General features: G+C 45.0%; 1 protein-coding gene across 1 annotated transcript in view; it reads right to left on the bottom strand.

The window, feature by feature from the left end:
• Nucleotides 1–19406, bottom strand: part of ABTB1 (ankyrin repeat and BTB domain containing 1) — a 40596-nt gene that overhangs the window by 18247 nt on the left and 2943 nt on the right. Inside the window, exons 3-6 of the mRNA XM_089682453.1 lie at nucleotides 16855–16910; nucleotides 7489–7633; nucleotides 6304–6463; nucleotides 1782–1827 (exon numbers count right to left, since the gene is read on the bottom strand). Of these exons, the coding sequence (XP_089538579.1) occupies nucleotides 1782–1827; nucleotides 6304–6463; nucleotides 7489–7633; nucleotides 16855–16910 (407 nt within the window). The remainder of the gene's footprint in view (nucleotides 1–1781; nucleotides 1828–6303; nucleotides 6464–7488; nucleotides 7634–16854; nucleotides 16911–19406) is intronic.

The following is a 19406-nucleotide window of genomic DNA, read 5'->3' as shown; positions in this document are numbered from 1 at the left end:
GAACCCGCATTCACTATAGCCGGTCTCCCCGGACCCCGCATTCACTATAGCCGGTCTCCCCGGACCCCGCATTCACTATAGCCGGTCTCCCCGGACCCCGCATTCACTATAGCCGGTCTCCCCGGACCCCGCATTCACTATAGCCGGTCTCCCCGGACCCCGCATTCACTATAGCCGGTCTCCCCGGACCCCGCATTCACTATAGCCGGTCTCCCCGGACCCCGCATTCACTATAGCCGGTCTCCCCGGACCCCGCATTCACTATAGCCGGTCTCCCCGGACCCCGCATTCACTATAGCCGGTCTCCCCGGACCCCGCATTCACTATAGCCGGTCTCCCCGGACCCCACATTCACTATAGCCGGTCTCCCCGGACCCCGCATTCACTATAGCCGGTCTCCCCGGACCCTGCATTCACTATATCCGGTCTCCCTGGACCCCGCATTCAATATATCTGGTCTCCCACAGTACACACAACATGAAAATGCTATTATTTTAGTAAATATAAACTGCTCATCAGCAGTATATAGTCCTGACTTCTATCAGTGCCCAACTGGGCACTGGCTAAAGCTTGTAGGAGGAATTTTTATTGTGCTCCGATTGTCCTATGAGGCTGCATAACCCTTGATCCTCTGTCTGGACAGCGCTGATTGGCCCTGTGCTGATCACATGCACTCTCCCAAAGGAAAAAAAAAAAACAAACAAAACACAAAACTCTCTAGCAATACACACCAACCGGAGCATGTGCAGAGTGACTCCTAGGGCTCTGTACTATCAGCAGACAGAGTGAGGACAACAGAAAAAAGGAGAGGATCAGAGAAGACAGGATGAAAGCCTTTTTACCCAATGCAGAGGATTACCCCTTAGGTTCCACAGTGAGTAGATTTATTTCCCCCCCATACAGTGCATGGAGAAAAAAAAATTTGCACTGAGTTCAGTTTTAAACTGTTCAGGACTTACAGCCCAGTTTATACCGGTTTTGTTTTGGACGCTTTTTGCGTTACAGTGCATTTGATTTGATTCTACCAGAAATCTTGTGAGATAACTGCCTATGTTGACTTATCAGTTGGCACTTTTTGTTGTTTGTGAGACTACAGGAGCCCTCTCTTTATGTAAAGGAGATGAGGAGAGGAACGGCGTTCTGCACACCTGCCTTACAGTGACTATGCTGCTCTTTATTAGAGTACAGAAATGTGGCTTTACACCCTGGAAAAGGAATTGTGTTAGTGGCAGGATCACCAGGTAAAAAAAAAAAAGGCAAAGAAGAAAACTAAAGCAGACACCACATCTCAAGCCTGGCAAGCTGCAATACATTACTGGTTTGTTCTCGGCTTTAGACAGACTTTAAATTTGAGCTCTGGGAAAAGCAAATATTGTCTCAATCCATTCATCATGTTCTTCCTTGAATCTTGATGAGGTTTGTGTATTTCTTCCAGATCTGTGCAGTAATCCAGTGTAAGACTTTACCTCTGTAATAAAGACCGCTCACTGCTGCTCTGTCTCCTTGTGCAGGGTAACTGGTCTTGTCTCCGCCCCCTCCTGCAGTGGGTGGGATGCACTGGGTCCCTCCCACATCCCTGCCTTCTGCACAGGTCATTTATAGCACAGTGATGTCACTGCTATTTTTACATGGTAATATCTGGGTTTGCAAAGGCATTTGGTGCAAACAGTGGATTTATATCCTTTGTGGCTATTGAGGAATTTATTTTTAAATGAAAAATTTTCAGGTCCAGAGTTTAGGTTTAAGATCAACATCCACCAAGAATACGCTCGGTCACCTACCTGTGTACAGGTACTGAAGAATGGAGCCAAAAGCTGCCGGATTTATCTGAAATTAAAAAAGACATTTTAGAATACATTAAAGCACCACCTGCTTCTGGTCATTTTCCCAATACTGAAAGTAATGCACGTTCAACATTTTATACCTAATGTACAATGAAAACTGCCATCAGCTTCCAACAACCTTGAATGTTTCCAGAAAACACGGGGCAGGGAGTGATTTGTATGAAAAAACAGGTAAAGCAACCGTTTACAATGTTCTGACCCGTTTACACCTCAAAGCAAAGCGGTCAGCTAGTTTAGGTATGAAACGTAAAGCCTTGTATGAGAGCGAGCAACACAAAGCCGGTATTCTTATTAGACAGGAAAAAGGGACTTCCAATAATAAGTGAAGAAAAAGTGAAATACAAGAAATTAAAGAAGAATTCCAGGTTACATCGGACCAATGGAACTATGTATATACCGTACTAGTAGGATCCGCCAGAGCGAGGGCAGCGACCTCAAATGACTGAGATTCGATGAATAAAGTGACTAGGGTCATGTACATTACAGCCCCCCCTACAGATCACAATCCTGTTCTCACATCAGTGTCATCAGCCCCCCCTACATATCACAATCCTGCTCTCACATCAGTGTCATAAGCCCCCCCCACATATCACAATCCTGCTCTCACATCAGTGTCAGCAGCCCCCCCCCCCCCCACATATCACAATCCTGCTCTCACATCAGTGTCATCAGCCCCCCCCCCTACATATCACAATCCTGCTCTCACATCAGTGTCATCAGCCCCCCCCCCCCTACATATCAATCACAGTCCCCCCTTCACATCACTTTCCATAGTAGTGTACTTTGTTGTACACTACTATGTAGTGTAATGTTGTAGCATCATCTGCTCCCACCTTCCCCTTCCCCTACAGTAGTGCCCTCTGCCCTCTTGCACATCACCCCCCCCCCCCCCCATCTTCCACATACACAAAATAGTGCTCTCTGCCTACCCCCCCCCACACACACACATACAAACAATAGTGCCCTCTGCCCACACAAACACACACACACACACACTAGTGCCCCGTGCCACACTCCCACCCACACTAGTGCCCTCTGTCCCCTCTACCCTGCCACAGACACAATGCCCTCTGTCCCCCCCCCCAAACACACTAGTGCCACACACACACACTAGTGCCCTCTATCCCCCCTACAGACACAATAATGCCCTCTGCGCGCGCCCCCCCCCCCCCACACACACACACACACACTAGTGCCCTCTATCCCCCCTACAGACACAATAATGCCCTCTGCGCGCGCCCCCCCCCCCCACACACACACACACACACACACACTAGTGCCCTCTATCCCCCCGTACCCCGCTACAGACACAATAATGCCCTCTGTCCCCCCCCCCCCCCCCCCCCCACACACACACACACACACACACACACACACACACACACACACACTAGTGCCCTCTGCCCCCCCCTACCCCGCCACACTCACACTAGTGCCCTCTGCACCGCCCACACACAGACACCAGTGCCCTCTATCCCCCTACCCCGCCACAGACACAATAATGCCCTCTGCCCCCCCCCCCCCACACACACACACACACACACACACACACACACAAAATAGTGCCCTCTGTCCCCCCCCACACAAACAATAGTGCCCCCTGATCTACCCCCCCTCCCCCCCCCACACAGACACTAGTGTACTCTGTCACCCCTACACTTCCACAGACACAATAGTGCCCTCCCACACAAACAATAGTACCCTCTGCCCCCCCCAAACACACTAGTGCCATACACACACACACACACACACACACACACACAAACACACTAGTGCCCTCTGCGCGCCCCCCCCCCCCACACACACTAGTGCCCTCTGTCCCCCCTACCCTGCCACAGACAATAGTGCCCTCTGCCCCCCTCCCCCCCCAAACACACTAGTGCCCTCTGCCCCCCCTACCCTGCCACACATACATACGTGCCCTCTGCCCCCCCTACCCCGCCACTCGCACACACTAGTGCCCTCTGTGCCACACACACAAACACACTAGTGCCCTCTATCCCCCATACCCCGCCACAGACACAATAATGCCCTCTGCCCCCCACACAAATAGTGCCCTCTGCGACACCCCCCCCCCCCCCACACACAAACACTAGTGCCCTCTGTCTCCCCTACCCCGCCAGACACAATAGTGCCCTCTGCCGCCCCCCCCCCCCCAAACACACTAGTGTCACACATACACTAGTGCCCTCTGCCCCCCCTACCCCGCCACACACACGTGCCCTCTGCCCCACCCCCACCCCGCCACTCGCACACACTAGTGCCCTCTGTGCCACACACACACTAGTGGCCTGTATCCCCCCTACCCTGCCACAGACACAATAATGCCCTCTGCCCCCCCCCCCACACATACACACACACTAGTGCCCTCTGTTCCCCCCAAACACACTAGTGCCCCACACACACATGCTCTCTGCTCCCCCTACCCCGCCACACACACTAGTGCCTTTTGCCTCCCCTACCCTGCCACACACACACATACACACGTGCCCTCTGCGCCACCCACACAAACTAGTGCCCTCTAACCCCCCTACCCCGCCACAGACACAATAATACCCTCTGCCCCAACACAAACAATAGTGCCCTCTGCTCCCCCCCCCCCCCACACACACACACACACACACACACAAATAGTGCCCCCTCACATGCACACACTAGTGCTCTCTGCCCCCTCCCCACACACACTCAACTAGTGCTTCTAAATCACACTACCACTGCGGTCCGGATGGGACAGTGACTCAGTCCAGATCCAGACAGCGTTCCACCATTTAGTGATTCCTGCTCTAGAAGCTTGAATCACTGTAGAAGTACCATTCCTCCATTCCTCCATGCTAGCTTCTTGGTCCTATGCCGATCAGCTATCCTGCTGCATTGTGAACACGGGAGGTCATCCGCTCACCATGGGCGCCAGTCAGAGAATGCTTTGCATTCCAAATGAATGCAAAGCATTCTCTGACTGGAGGAGGTGGAAAAAATCAGTAAGCCAATCACACAAACAGGAAAAGACATTTTTGTACTATGCACAGAACACCTCTAGGTCGCTATTGAAGTTTACGGAAAATGAAAGGTAACATTAAACTACAATATGGGATGGATACACAATGGGGTTGGTTTACGGAGGGTGCAAAATCTGGTGCAGCTCAGCATAGAAACCAATCAGCTTCCAGGTTTTATTGCCAAAGTTTTAACTGAACAAGCTGAACTTATAAGCGGATTGGCTACCATGCACAGCTGCACCAGATTCTGAGAGCACCAGATTTAGTAGATCCACCCCAGTATGTCCTTTTTTGAAATTTGGGTTTTTTTCCCCCCACAAAAGTGGAGTCACCCTTTGACTCTAGGCAAAGACGCATGGTCCCAGTGTGGGAGCTTCATGATAGAAACTGCTACTGTTTCACGACAGAACCCATCTGGATGGATTTTTATGAGATAACATGGCCAGCAATGTAAAACCAGGAAAAACATTTAAAATTCATATAGAGTGGGAATATAATACATAACTATGTGTACAGGGTAAACGAAAAGGTTTTTTTAAAACATTAACATTTTAATAAAAAAAAAAAATAATAATAATTGCATTCTAATCACTTCGTGTCCATATGACGTACTAGTATGTAGCTCCGCTGGATTATTTTTACAACCAATTTCAATTTGATCAGCTGCTTTTGGAGAAGAGATATGGGGTTTAATAGACCCCCACCTCTCCAGAAGAGGACCTGTCACAGCCCATATCACAAGGGACGTTGTTCATCCCTGCGGATAGCAAAAAAAAGTGATAAAAAAAGAAACAGAGAAAAAAAATTTTAAAGCACCACTGTGCTCAAGCGCAAAAGCACGTCAGTCCCGCATACACATGTAAACGGCGATCACACCACACGTGTGCAATATCTCCGCAAACGTCAGAGCAAGAGCAATAATTCTAACTCTAAACTGGTAACCCATAAAGACTTTTAAAGTGTCACCTATGGAGATTCTCAGGTACCATCGTTTGGCATCATTCCATGGGCATACGTACTTTTAAAGTGTGACATGTTTGGTATCTATTTACTTGGCATCTTTTATATACAAATTGGGTAACATATTGGGTTTTTGTGCATTAAAATTCATTATAGTATGTAAAAAAAAACAAAAAAACTTAAAATTGCGTTTGAAATGTCAAATAATCAGATCATAAAAACCTGAAACACCCATCATTTTATTCTCTAGGGCCTCTGCTTAAAAAATATATATAATGTTTGGAAGTTCTAAATCATTTTCTAGCAAAAAAAAAAAAAAGGCTGATTTTTACATGCGGTAGTATAGGCTGACATCTAGCGGTTATAAAACAGTATTGCATGGTAAAAACAAATTCTGCTTCTAATCATTTCAATCATACTGTATGAAAAAATTATTATTAATATATATATATATATATAAAAATTTGAAACACAAATGTTTGTTGTTTTTCCTGCGTTCTTACCAGCGGATGTTTGAGACCAATCATATTCTTTCCCTTCCATTTGGTTTCAAACATTTCAGCGAAATATGGGCTTCGAGCACCAAGGACGCAGCGGTGAGCACAGAATGACATCCCATGGACCAGGAACATGGTGTCACTATAGGAGCCCTGCTCCAAAAACCTGAAGAGACAGAGAAAACCCCGATTTGCATCCTAATTCAGATGTCTGGGGAAATACCTATTGTTTAATTTAAGTGGAACAGCAGTATTCCAATATTGCCAGCAAGCACATTCTAGAATCACCGAGTTACTGGCAAAAAGGGACTAGAGGGGGATCGGTACAGATGTAGCGGGATGAAAAACTGAACCCTTGACTTCTGTGCTGCCTAAATACAGTTCAAGGTTTCCTATTTTAAAATGTTACTAAGCCCAGGACCAGCAGAGCTCTGGTTAAAGCTTGTAGTTTTCATTCTGCTCTAGAAGAATGCAAAATCCTTGACCTGTCTGGATAGTGCCGATAGGCCCTGTGCTGATCACATGCAGTCTCCCAAGAAAAAAAACCCCTCCCTAGCAATACACACCAAAGAGAGCATGTGCAGTGTGCCTCCTAGGGCTCTATCAGCAAATGGATTGGGGACAGTAGAAGGGGAGGATCAGAGAAGACAGGATCAAACAGCCTTTTTACACAATGCAGATGATTAACCCCTTTGGTTCCACAGTGAGTATAACAAGCATGCGCTACTGCATATACAGACTGATTGTACTGTTGGGGGTTTAGTAACATTTAAATTAAAGTGTACATTCTGGCTCGGGCTTACCTGCTGCAGCTACAGGATGGAGCGCAATGTGAATGCGCACAGAACAGCCCAAAGTGCTGGAGAGTGTGAAATGTTAGTGTCAAGCTTATACTGCAAACAGAGAGTGATCGAGGTGTGAAGAGGCCCCCCCCCCCCCCAGCTGCATGTGTAATGGGAACAGGCGAAACATTTGAAGCAAAAAAAAAAAAAAAAAGGAGGAGCTCTGGTACTGTATGTTCTATTCATGGAATTGCGTAGGGAGCTTTTGGGAAAATAATGCTGAAGGTGACGCTACACGTGAGGTGTACCATATATAACATGCAGACTGCAACATTTTTAGAACAATTGATTTCATTGATCATTTATGGCTTTACTTTCAATCAGATTGCTGGTCCCATGCTCGGCATACCTCTGCAAGAAGTCGTCATAATAATCTCTCTGCATACACTTTGCTGTGATTCGCTTGTATTCTTTTAGCAATCTGCGGATGGTGTCACTAAGCGCACCGTACAAACATCGCTCCCCATCAAATGTGTTCGCCTCACACCGGGCACCTGAAAAACAAATAAACACTCGCACTAGAATAATACTTCCGAGATAAAATGTTATTTAGGGCCCGTAAAGCCACAGCCATTTAATGGATGAACCCATCTTCTCTTACCATAGCTCGGTGGAAATCAGAAGATCATCCCCATGTAAAAGTAAAAAAAAAAAGTCCCACGAAAATGTTTAAACTTCTACTTATTCCCCCATGGGCCAAAGTGCATTCACATTTATTTCTGTTAAGATCTCTCCTACAGTTGGTAAGCAGCGCGGTTGAACAGTTTGTCCTTGCTGCTCTCCCACCACGCTGCTCGCAAGGAGATGGAATTATGGGTGATAAGGATCACGCAAGCTGTGTGTCCATGGGTGACGGCTTGTAAACACACACAGCCCCGGAAGATGGATCACACAGCTCTGCAGTGATGTTCTACTGTAATGAATGAACAGGCAGCACTGCAGGACCATGTCCCAACCCAGACATTGGTGAAAGTTCGTTCATAACACTAAAATATCAATCGGCACTGTGGGCCTGTGTAATCCATCTGCCAGGGCTGTGTGTGTTTGCAAGCAGCCACATAGCCAGGCAGCGCGGAACGATCTTTTCACCTTTATGAACATAAATTGGGCTTCAGACTGGGGTGGAGCTGTAATGAGTGATGTGCTACTATTAAAAAATGTATAGGCAGCCTTGCAGGACCATGTCCCCGCCCCATCTATCTGCCAGGGCTGTGTGTGTTTGCAAGCAGCCACATAGCCAGGCAGCGCGGAACGATCTTTTCACCTTTATGAACATAAATTGGGCTTCAGATTGGGGTGGAGCTGTACTGAGTGATGTGTTACTATTAACAATGTATAGGCAGCCTTGGAGGACCATGTCCCAGCCCCAACATCACCAATAGATCATTCAAGAGAGTAAACCATCACTCAGCCCTGCAGAGCTGTGCAATCCATCTGCCAGGGCTGTGCGCATTTACAAGCAACCGCACATAGACACAGCCCGACAGCCCTGAATGATCTTTTACCATTATGATCATAAATTGGGCTTCTGATTGGGGTGGACCTAGAGCCATCATTAACATAAATAGATTAACCCCTGATGAAGTCACATGATGAAGTGACAACGCGTAGGGAGGATCCAATGATGTCATGCCGCAAACTGAAAAGGGAGAGTTCAGGTATCTTGTTAGTGACCAAAGTCAATGTACCTTAAGGTGAACACAGCCTTGTAATCTGCAGTGTACCAGAAAGTGTGCACATTTTATGGTGAGTGTGGTTTTAATCTTTTTTAAAGGTGGTGTAGCAAAGAGCGCTATGATTGTTTTTGAGCTCTTTTTGAGCTATTGGATGCAATTCATTTATTGTAGGAGGATGGATGTGGATTGAGATTCCTGGAAACTGCAGAGAGGATTACCAGTCATGGTTATTCTGACCCCGGTTTAAAGGGAAAGGCACAACAGACCTAATATTTTTTAGGTCATACAAAAGAAGGTGAAGGCATCTGATTGATGTTCTGGGATATGCATGAAGTGATTGCAAGGAAACGAACTCTCTTGCGCTCTATGACCCAACCAGGGGTAGACAGATGAAACCAGAACTTGAAAGATTCTACCACCAGTGAATATGGGTTTGTGCAGCTCCAAACAAGGCTGGGGAAGCCCGACCAATGCTGTGAAGCGAAAACAAACAAAAAGCGCACAAACCTTGCGCATTACCTCAGTAAACCAAAATTTATTAGATACAGAATAATACTCACAAACAATGAAGAATATCAAGCATGTAAGTCCTCAAGGGGACTAAGGATTTAAGCAGCCTGCTCGAGTCCCATCATAAGAGTGGTCACTCAGGGAAAAGATGACGCGTTTCGAAGGGCATCCCTTCTTCATCAGAGCTCTGATGGGACTCGCATAGGCTGCTTGAATCCTTTGTCCCCTTGAGGACTTACATGCTTGATATTCTTCATTGTTTGTGAGTATTATTCTGTAGCTAATAAATTTTGGTTTACTGGAGGTAATGCGCAAGGTTTGTGTGCTTTTTGTTTGTTTTCGCTCTGAAGTGATTGCAAGTTTGAGAGCACATAATTATAACGCCTGAATACTGTGAGTGAACATATGAAAGGACACCGAGACACATATGGGGGATAGCTAATATTGATAAATACAAGTTATCCACATCAATTTTATATGATTGTTTTAGGTTATTGACGAACACAATATTATGATTTTGCACGTAGGGTAAGTATTGTTTTCTGAACTTGATAAATAAAGAGGTGCTATTAATCTGCATTGAGGTCACCGGCCAGAATGGGATCAGTGCCATATACAACACACACACACAACGTTGAAATGTGTTTTTATTACAAAATATATGAAAAATATTTTTAAAAATACATTTCAAATATACTGTGGGTCTTTCAAATACAAATCTACCCTGCTATATGTCATGTCATATTGCATCCCTGGCCATGTGGGATCTCCTGCATGGTGGGGGTTGGGGAAAGACCTGGCAGCCTACCCTGTAAAAAATAATTGCTAAGAGAATTCATGGAAAAAGGTCGCTTACGAGCGACGGTCCATGCAATCGCCAAGGGTCGGATACGACTGAATGGATAGAGATATCTATCTATCTATCTATATATATATATATATATATATATATATATATATATATATATATATATATATATCATATTGACTTTGCACTTTATTTTCACTATAATTTCATTCACTCATTTTAGCGCTGCACTTTCTATATATTTATTCAAATGCAATCAATTGCCCAATTCTTTGGTAAAATGTAAAGGATGAGGTTGTACCAAGTAAATAGATACCCAACATATCAAACCTTAAATTTGCATTCGTCTGTGAAATGATGACAAAGTTCAGTACCCTACATTTACTATAGCTGAAGCTTTAAAAGCCCCATATAGATCATCAATTTATCATTACGAAGGAGTTCTGGTGATACCGCTAAGGCTTTTTTCATCTGACAGGCTGAGGTTGGCTTGTCATATATACGCACTCCCCATGGCTGCAGAGGGTAAAAACCCTCCACTGTCAGATCCATATGACATATGGACCAGGCAGAGCAAGGGTTAAAAGTCTTTACTGTTCTTTAGTTTAGAGTTAACTCTGAGCTATGGTGCTAAAAGGATTGCTCTCAACCCTAGGTTATCAGCGATACCTCACTCATGCCGTGCAATTGTGTTCTACATACACGTGTGCACGTTTGCATTTGTGGGTGAGTGCAGGCCAATGGAGTTCCATTTTTGTTACATTTTTTTTTTTTTTTTTTTTACTTTATTATAATTATTTTTTAATGAACTTATTGTTTTAAATTCCCATTTTTTTGCAGGTTATAAAAAATTATTAAATAATAAATTCCCTTTTTTGCAGGTTAAAAAAAATTAATAATAAATTCCCTTTTTTGCACGTTAGAATAATAAATAAATTCCCTTTTTTTGCATGTTAAATCAAATTAATAATAAATTCCTTTTTTTGCAGGTTAGAAAAATTAATAATAAATAATAAATTCCTATTTTTTTTGCAGGTAAAAAAAAGTGCATTTGTTTTTTTCGAGCCTGGAAAGCATTGCACCCGCAAATCACTGGTGCTATGCAGGACTCCGGCAAACCGTCAAGAGTATCTATGTGCCCGTACATCTTGTAAGGCAAGCAGATAGAGCCATGAAGACTCAATGAACTACTACTGCTACTGTTGATTGAGAACTACAAGACGACAGCTGTAAAGGATGTCGGCACATGTAGTTCATTCGTTCACAGCACTCTGGGGGCGGAGCCCCACATGGCCAAGCCAGTTTCAAAAATTAACAGCTACATCGGATGTCAAATGGTGAAAGCCTATTCATAAAAACAATGGATACAGAGTCGGACCCGACTATACACTGACAGCCAGTTCTGCGATCCCCTCCCCCGGAGGAGAGGAGCAGTGGGGGGCAGGAAGTATTCTATGCAGAGCTAACCAGACGCTCTGCACAGCAAGCACAAAGCCGGTTCAAACCACATGGGTGACAACTCTTCTGAAATGAGTATCAAAATGAAGTTGCTCGCTGTGGACAGAAATGACAAGGAGGGAATATTTGTTCTCAACAAAAGTGAAGTTACAGTCAGGTCCATAAATATTGGGACATCGACACAATTCTAACATTTTTGGCTCTATACACCACCACAATGGATTTGAAATGAAACGAACAAGATGTGCTTTAACTGCAGACTGTCAGCTTTAATTTGAGGGTATTTACATCCAAATCAGGTGAACGGTGTAGGAATTACAACAGTTTGCATATGTGCCTCCCACTTGTTAAGGGACCAAAATTAATGGGACAATTGGCTTCTCAGCTGTTCCATGGCCAGGTGTGTGTTATTCCCTCATTACCCCAATTACAGTGAGCAGATAAAAGGTCCAGAGTTCATTTCAAGTGTGCTATTTGCATTTGGAATCTGTTGCTGTCAACTCTCAAGATGAGATCCAAAGAGCTGTCACTATCAGTGAAGCAAGCTATCATTAGGCTGAAAAAACAAAACAAACCCATCAGAGAGATAGCAAAAACATTAGGCGTGGCCAAAACAACTGTTTAGAACATTCTTAAAAAGAAGGAACACACCGGTGAGCTCAGCAACACCAAAAGACCTGGAAGACCATGGAAAACAACTGTGGTGGATGACCGAAGAATTCTTTCCCTGGTGAAGAAAACACCCTTCACAACAGTTGGCCAGATCAAGAACGCTCTCCAGGAGGTAGGTGTATGTGTGTCAAAGTCAACAATCAAGAGAAGACTTCACCAGAGTGAATACAGAGGGTTCACCACAAGATGGAAACCATTGGTGAGCCTCAAAAACAGGAAGGCCAGATTAGAGTTTGCCAAACGACATCTAAAAAAGCCTTCACAGTTCTGGAACAACATCCTATGGACAGATGAGACCGAGATCAACTTGTACCAGAGTGATGGGAAGAGAAGAGTATGGAGAAGGAAAGGAACTGCTCATGATCCTAAGCATACCACCTCATCAGTGAAGCATGGTGGTGGTAGTGTCATGGCGTGGGCATGTATGGCTGCCAATGGAACTGGTTCTCTTGTATTTATTGATGATGTGACTGCTGACAAATGCAGCAGGATGAATTCTGAAGTGTTTCGGGAATATTATCTGCTCATATTCAGCCAAATGCTTCAGAACTCATTGGACGCTTCACAGTGCAGATGGACAATGACCCAAAGCATACTGCAAAAGCAACCAAAGAGTTTTTTAAGGGAAAGAAGTGGAATGTTATGCAATGGCCAAGTCAATCACCTGACCTGAATCTGATTGAGCATGCATTTCACTTGCTGAAGACAAAACTGAAGGGAAAATGCCCCAAGAACAAGCAGGAACTGAAGACAGTTGCAGTAGAGGCCTGGCAGAGCATCACCAGGGATGAAACCCAGCGTCTGGTGATGTCTATGCGTTCCAGACTTCAGGCTGTAATTGACTGCAAAGGATTTGCAACCAAGTATTAAAAAGTGAAAGTTTGATTTATGATTATTATTCTGTCCCATTACTTTTGGTCCCTTAACAAGTGGGAGGCACATATGCACACTGTTGTAATTCCTACACCGTTCACCTGATTTGGATGTAAATACCCTCACAAATTAAAGCTGACAGTCTGCAGTTAAAGCACATCTTGTTCGTTTCATTTCAAATCCATTGTGGTGGTGTATAGAGCCAAAAATGTTAGAATTGTGTCGATGTCCCAATATTTATGGACCTGACTGTATCTTACAGCTCTGAATGATTTTTATGTATCAGAATAGAAACACTTTACTACACAGCACTTCAGGTGGGCGTTACCATTTCTATCTGATTCACATCTATGCATGTTGCGGTTGATGCGTTTTTATAGCGCGTTTTGGAACATGCTTTTTGATGCTTTAATGCATTTTGTGGGGGAGGGGGTTTGCCAACAGGAAAGTATGACAGTTCCCTTCATGTAGTGTGACTTTGATGCAACTTTCATACGACTTTACACTCTCTGGCACTTAAGTCGAATCAAAGTCACATCAAAGTAGAGCAGGAACCTTTGTGTGTCCAAAGTCGCATGTTAGGTTAAGACCCTAACCCCCAGTTCACACCTACAGTTGTGCTCAAAAGTTTGCATACCCTGGCAGAAATTGTGAAATTTTGGAATTGATAATGAAAATATGACTGATCATGCCAAAAAATGCTCTTTTATTCAAGGATAATGATCATATGAAGCCATTTATTATCAAATAGTTGTTTGGCTCCATTTTAAATCATAATGATAACAGAAATCACCCAAATGGCCCGGATCAAAAGTTTCCCTCCCCTGGAATGTTTGGCCTTGGTACAGACACACAAGGTGACACACACAGGTTAAAAATGCCAATTAGAGGTTAATGTCCCACATCTGTGGCTTTTTCAATGGCAATTAGTGTCAGCGTATAAATAGTCAATGAGTTTGTTAGCTCTTACATGGAAGCACTTACTAGATACTGAGCCATGGGGATCAGAAAAGAACTGTCAAAAGTCCTGCGTAACAAGGTAATTGAAAATGACATAAAAAAAATGTCCAAACACTTGAATATGCCAAACATTCCAGGGTATGTAAACTTTTGATCCGGGCCATTTGGGTGAATGCTGTTATCATTAGGAATTAAAAAGGAGCCAATCAACTATTTGATAATAAATGGCTTCATATGATCATCATCCTTCAATAAAAGAGCATTTTTTGGCACGATCAGTCATATTTACAATATCAATGCCAAAATTTCACAATTTCTGCCAGGTTATGTAAACTTTTGAGCACAACTGTATGCGGCCGTGTGGGCCGCGTTTTGTTCAGGCACGAGAGCCTATTCATGTGAATGGACTCCCGTGCCCGTGACACGCAGGGAAGAAGTCCCTGCACTACTCTGGAAAACACAGCCCGCATAGGAACCTCGGTTCCCAGTACGGTTGCGTTTCCCAGTGCGGGCGGCGTGCCATTAGAACTAATGGCACCCGACCACAGGTCCGCAATTCTCTGTGCGGGTGGTGCGGCTGCATGGATTTTTGTGTGGATCCGCAGCGGCACCACCCGCACAGATGTGAACCGGGGGTTAACCCTAGCCCTTAACCCAACATGTGACTTTGGACACACAAAGGTTCCTGCACTACTTTGATGTGACTTTGATGCTATTTGAGTGCTAGAGAGTGTAAAGTCACATCAAAAGTTGCACAACATGAACAGAACTGTCATACTTTGCTATTAGCCAGAAAAACGCATCAAAGACACAACACTTGAGTTTTTGGTGCTGGTCCACTGAAGTCTATTACATACAAAACACAATCTGCAGCAGGAAAGATAGAAAAAAAAAAAAAAAGGTCCCTAACCCTTTCCAAAAAATGCACCGGCTCAAAACACACAGATGTGAATTAGATCCATAGGAAAACTATGTTAAATGGACTGTAATGCGTTTCTGCTAAATGTGAAATGCTCTAAAAAACTCAGTATTTCTGTGTGTAGCTCGGTGTAAAGTTTCAGCACCACAAGCGGTAACCCCGAGCTACACTCGGGAATACCCTACGGCGCTGCTCCGGGATCTCTTCTTCACTTACCTTGTCCTGCGCTCCTGCGATGTCCCCCCTGCAGTGTCCCCTGTAATGTCCTCCAGCCGATGCCGGCATCTGTCTTCTGGGTTCCATTCCCTGCGACGTCGGGACGGAACCTGCGGGAATTTCACATACATTTTGTCCCGAGTGCTTTGTCCGGCGCCCTGCCTGCATTATTACTGTTCTTTCTGCCTGGAAACTGAGAAACGTCCATGGCGTCTAAAAAGCGTCCCTTTAGGTCAAAAGCAGTTTTAGACCGGCTAGAGAACAGCGATAGTAAATCAGAACCACTTGCAGAATTGAGTGATAATGATTCGTGGGGAAATTCCTCATCAGACACTGAAAACGATTCTGCGACTTTGCTCAGCGATGTGTGAACTTGGCGCTCTATTTCACATTTCAGTGTTTTTGGTTTGATTATATTATTGAATTACATTTATTATTATTATATTATTATTTTTTATGGTTATTTATTAAATTATAATTTATGATTTCGTGTTTCAAGTTTTATCATACCCGGGATGTTTACTAGACTCTTGTTCGGACAGATTTCAGTGAGTTATTCCTAAAAATTACAGGCCTACAATAAAAAAAATAAAAAAAACATATTTCCATGCAAAAAAATGTACCGCTTTGAGCACAGAAATATGGACATAATCAGACCGCTAGGAAGGTTACAGTTTATTCAACTAAGCTTTGGAAATAAAACTGGAATGCGATTGGTTTCTATGCAGAAATTAGCCAAATTTAGCACTCTCCAGCTTTAGTAAACGAACCCCAGAGTGTGTAACCCTTTATCCCAGCAGTGATTGATCAGGGATGGGGAATGCAGTGAGACAAGTGGGGGGAATTTACCAATCAAATCTTTCTTCTGCTTTTATCCCCCTAGTTCCTCCTTCCCTCAACATAATGAAATATTTCTCTTTTCATTCCATACCTTATTTTAAAAACTTAGTCGTCTCAACACTGGGTCTCTGTGTTTTTCGATGCAATGCAAGGCAGATCATGGCTGGTGGGAGGGACGATCAGGGTGTAGTACATAGCTTCTTAAAAACATCACCGCACCCTGCCTCAGTACTCCTCTCAAGAGCCTTCAGCCCTAATATAAGCAGTGGGCTGGATCTTGGGAGGAGTTATGCAAATATCAAAATGCCTTAATGGGTGGACATCAGTCTGGAGCAGTGGGTGTTATTTGTATACAGACCCCCCCTTCCCCCTGTGGTTAACACCTAATGCAATACTGAGCCAACATATCTGAAAGAACTGACTCCCAATAAATGAAAACGGCGGGCCAAGGACAGTCAGGCTGCAGAGGGAAGGGCTAAATCAGGGGTGTCAAACTGGCAGCCCTCCAGCTGTTGAGTAACTACAAGTCTCATCATGCCTCTGCCTTTGGGAGTCATGCTTGTAACTGTCAATCTTGCAATGCCTCATGGGACTTGTAGTTTGGCAACAGCTGGAGGGCTGCCAGTTTGACACCTGTGGGCTAGATGATGCTGGATGTCCTCCAGCCAGAAAAAAAGGGGCAGGCACTGACTTCCTGCATATTCTAATGTGTGCAGTGAAATCAGAGGAAGCAATTTCAGTGCAGGAGAGGAGCCGGTACAACGGAAGGCAACGTCCCCTTACCATTGGCTAAAAGGTACCGCACCAATTCCTCATGTCCACAAAGACAGGCGTAATATCTGAAAGAAAAGTGAAACAAAGCAAGTCAATACCAGGAGCAGCGTTAGGGGCACAGAGCAAAAGGAATGACTTTTATGGCAGAAATGACAGGTTCTCTTGACTGGCTACTCTCCACCCACGGTTACTTTTCCTGCACTCCTCCAGGGCTCTGTCTACCGATCCAGAGCTTCTGGACATTCCGAAATCATTTGGGTATGGGGGAGGGGTGGGCAACCTGTGGCTCTCTAGCTGTTGTGGAACTACATTTCCCACGAGGCATTGCAAAGATTACAAAAGTGACAGTTACAGCTATGACTTGCAGAGGCATGATGGAACTTGTAGTCCTGTGGCTCTCGGGTTGCCTATCCCTGGATGGGGGAACATGTGATCTCTTGCCATTCCTCCCAAGATGCAGTGCTGGGACTTGAGTGACCAATCCCAAATCCTGTCATGTGTAGAAGGGGATTAGATCATCAGACACGTGTAAGCTCTGATCCAGAGCTTACACAGGGTTACATTTCTTTTTTTTGGGGGGGGGGGGAGCAGTGCAGGGAAAAGGTATGATTGGGTGGTGAGGAGGGGTGGCCCATCAAGAGAACCTGTAACTTTTTTCCATTAGCATTCTTTAACCACTTTAATACCGGGCACTTGCAACTCCTTCCTGCCCAGGCCAACTTTCAGCCGTCAGCGCTGTTGCACTTTGAATGACTATTGTGCAGTCATGCAACACTGTACCCAAATGAAATTTTTACCTTTTTTGAAACAGAGCTTTATTTTGGTAGTATTTCATCACCACTGTTTTTTTTTTTGCAAAACAAAAAAAAACGGGGAAAAAAAAAAAGATCGAAAATTTAGTTTATTTTAGTTTACTTAGTTTATTTTCAAAGTTTTTGCAGATAAGTAATTTTTCTTCTTTACTGGGCTATGCTGATGAGGAGGCAGTGATGGGCACTGATGAGAGGCAGCGATGAGGATGCACTGATGAGGAGGTAGTGATGGGCACAGATGAAAGGCAGTGATGAGGAGGCAGTGATGGGGGTGCACTGATGGGGAGGCAGTGACGGGGGTGCACTGACGGGGAGGCAGTGACGGGGGTGCACTGACGGGGGTGCACTGACGGGGGTGCACTGACGGGGAGGCACTGACGGGGAGGCACTGACGGGGGTGCACTGACGGGGGTGCACTGACGGGGAGGCAGTGACGGGGGTGCACTGACGAGGAGGCAGTGACGGGGGTGCACTGACGAGGAGGCAGTGACGGGGGTGCACTGACGAGGAGGCAGTGACGGGGGTGCACTGACGAGGAGGCAGTGACGGGGGTGCACTGACGAGGAGGCAGTGACGGGGGTGCACTGACGAGGAGGCAGTGACGGGGGTGCACTGACGAGGAGGCAGTGACGGGGGTGCACTGACGAGGAGGCAGTGACGGGGGTGCACTGACGAGGAGGCAGTGACGGGGGTGCACTGACGAGGAGGCAGTGACGGGGGTGCACTGATGGGCACTGACGAGAAGGCAGTGACGGGAATGCACTGATGAGGAGGCACTGATAAGGAGGCAGTGGCGAGGATGCACTGATGAGGAGGCAGTGATGGGGATGCACTGATGAGGAGGCAGTGATGGGGATGCACTGATGAGGAGGCAGTGATGGGGATGCACTGATGAGGAGGCAGTGATGGGGATGCACTGATGAGGAGGCAGTGATGGGGATGCACTGATGAGGAGGCAGTGATGGGGATGCACTGATGAGGAGGCAGTGATAAGGAGGCAGTGGCGAGGATGCACTGATGAGGAGGCACTGACGAGAAGGCAGTGACGGGAATGCACTGATGGGCACTGATGAGGAGGCAGTGATGGGGATGCACTTTATTTTTTTTAGCAAAAAAATAAATACTCAGTGTCACCCTAGCAGTACAGTGTAACCATAGTGACACTAATACTTGTGAGGGGTGATGATGATCCATCATCCACAGAATAATAATCCCAGTGGCTGAGGAGATATGGGCACCCATATCTTTTTTTTTTTTTTTACATACTGTCACCCTAGCAGTACAGTGTCACCATGGTGACACTGTACTACTTGTGGGGGGTGATGGAGTTTTTTTTTTTTTTTTTATTTACACTGTTGCTTTTACACCCATAAAGGCTGTAAAAGCAATAAATGACAAACGCCAAAAATTTTGAAAAAAGTGTTTTACTTAAAACATTTTGCAAATAATATCTTCATAAATCTTAGCCAAAATTTATTCAGTTATCTTTTTTTAAGATAACCCAAATTAGTTTAGAACTAAGAGTTTAAATTTTTTTACATTTTTATTTATGGGTTTTTTTTAACATACTGTCACCTTAGCAGTACAGTGTCAGTGTACTACTTGTGGGGGGTGTTTCTTTTTCTTCTCTCTTTACACTGATTGCTTTTACACCCATAAAGACTGTAAAAGCAATATTTTTTCCTTCTCTCTGGCTGCATTCTTGCAGCCATTGAGAAATACTGTGAGAGCTGTGATTGGTTTGTTGAT

Source organism: Staurois parvus, unplaced genomic scaffold (genome assembly GCF_062004578.1).
Source record: "Staurois parvus isolate SC_StPar_1 unplaced genomic scaffold, SC_StPar_1.0 ptg000290l, whole genome shotgun sequence".
In the NCBI taxonomy this organism is placed as follows: Eukaryota; Metazoa; Chordata; class Amphibia; order Anura; family Ranidae; genus Staurois; species Staurois parvus.
Note: the sequence above shows the minus strand (reverse complement) of the source record. Positions and strands in the feature narration are given on the sequence as shown.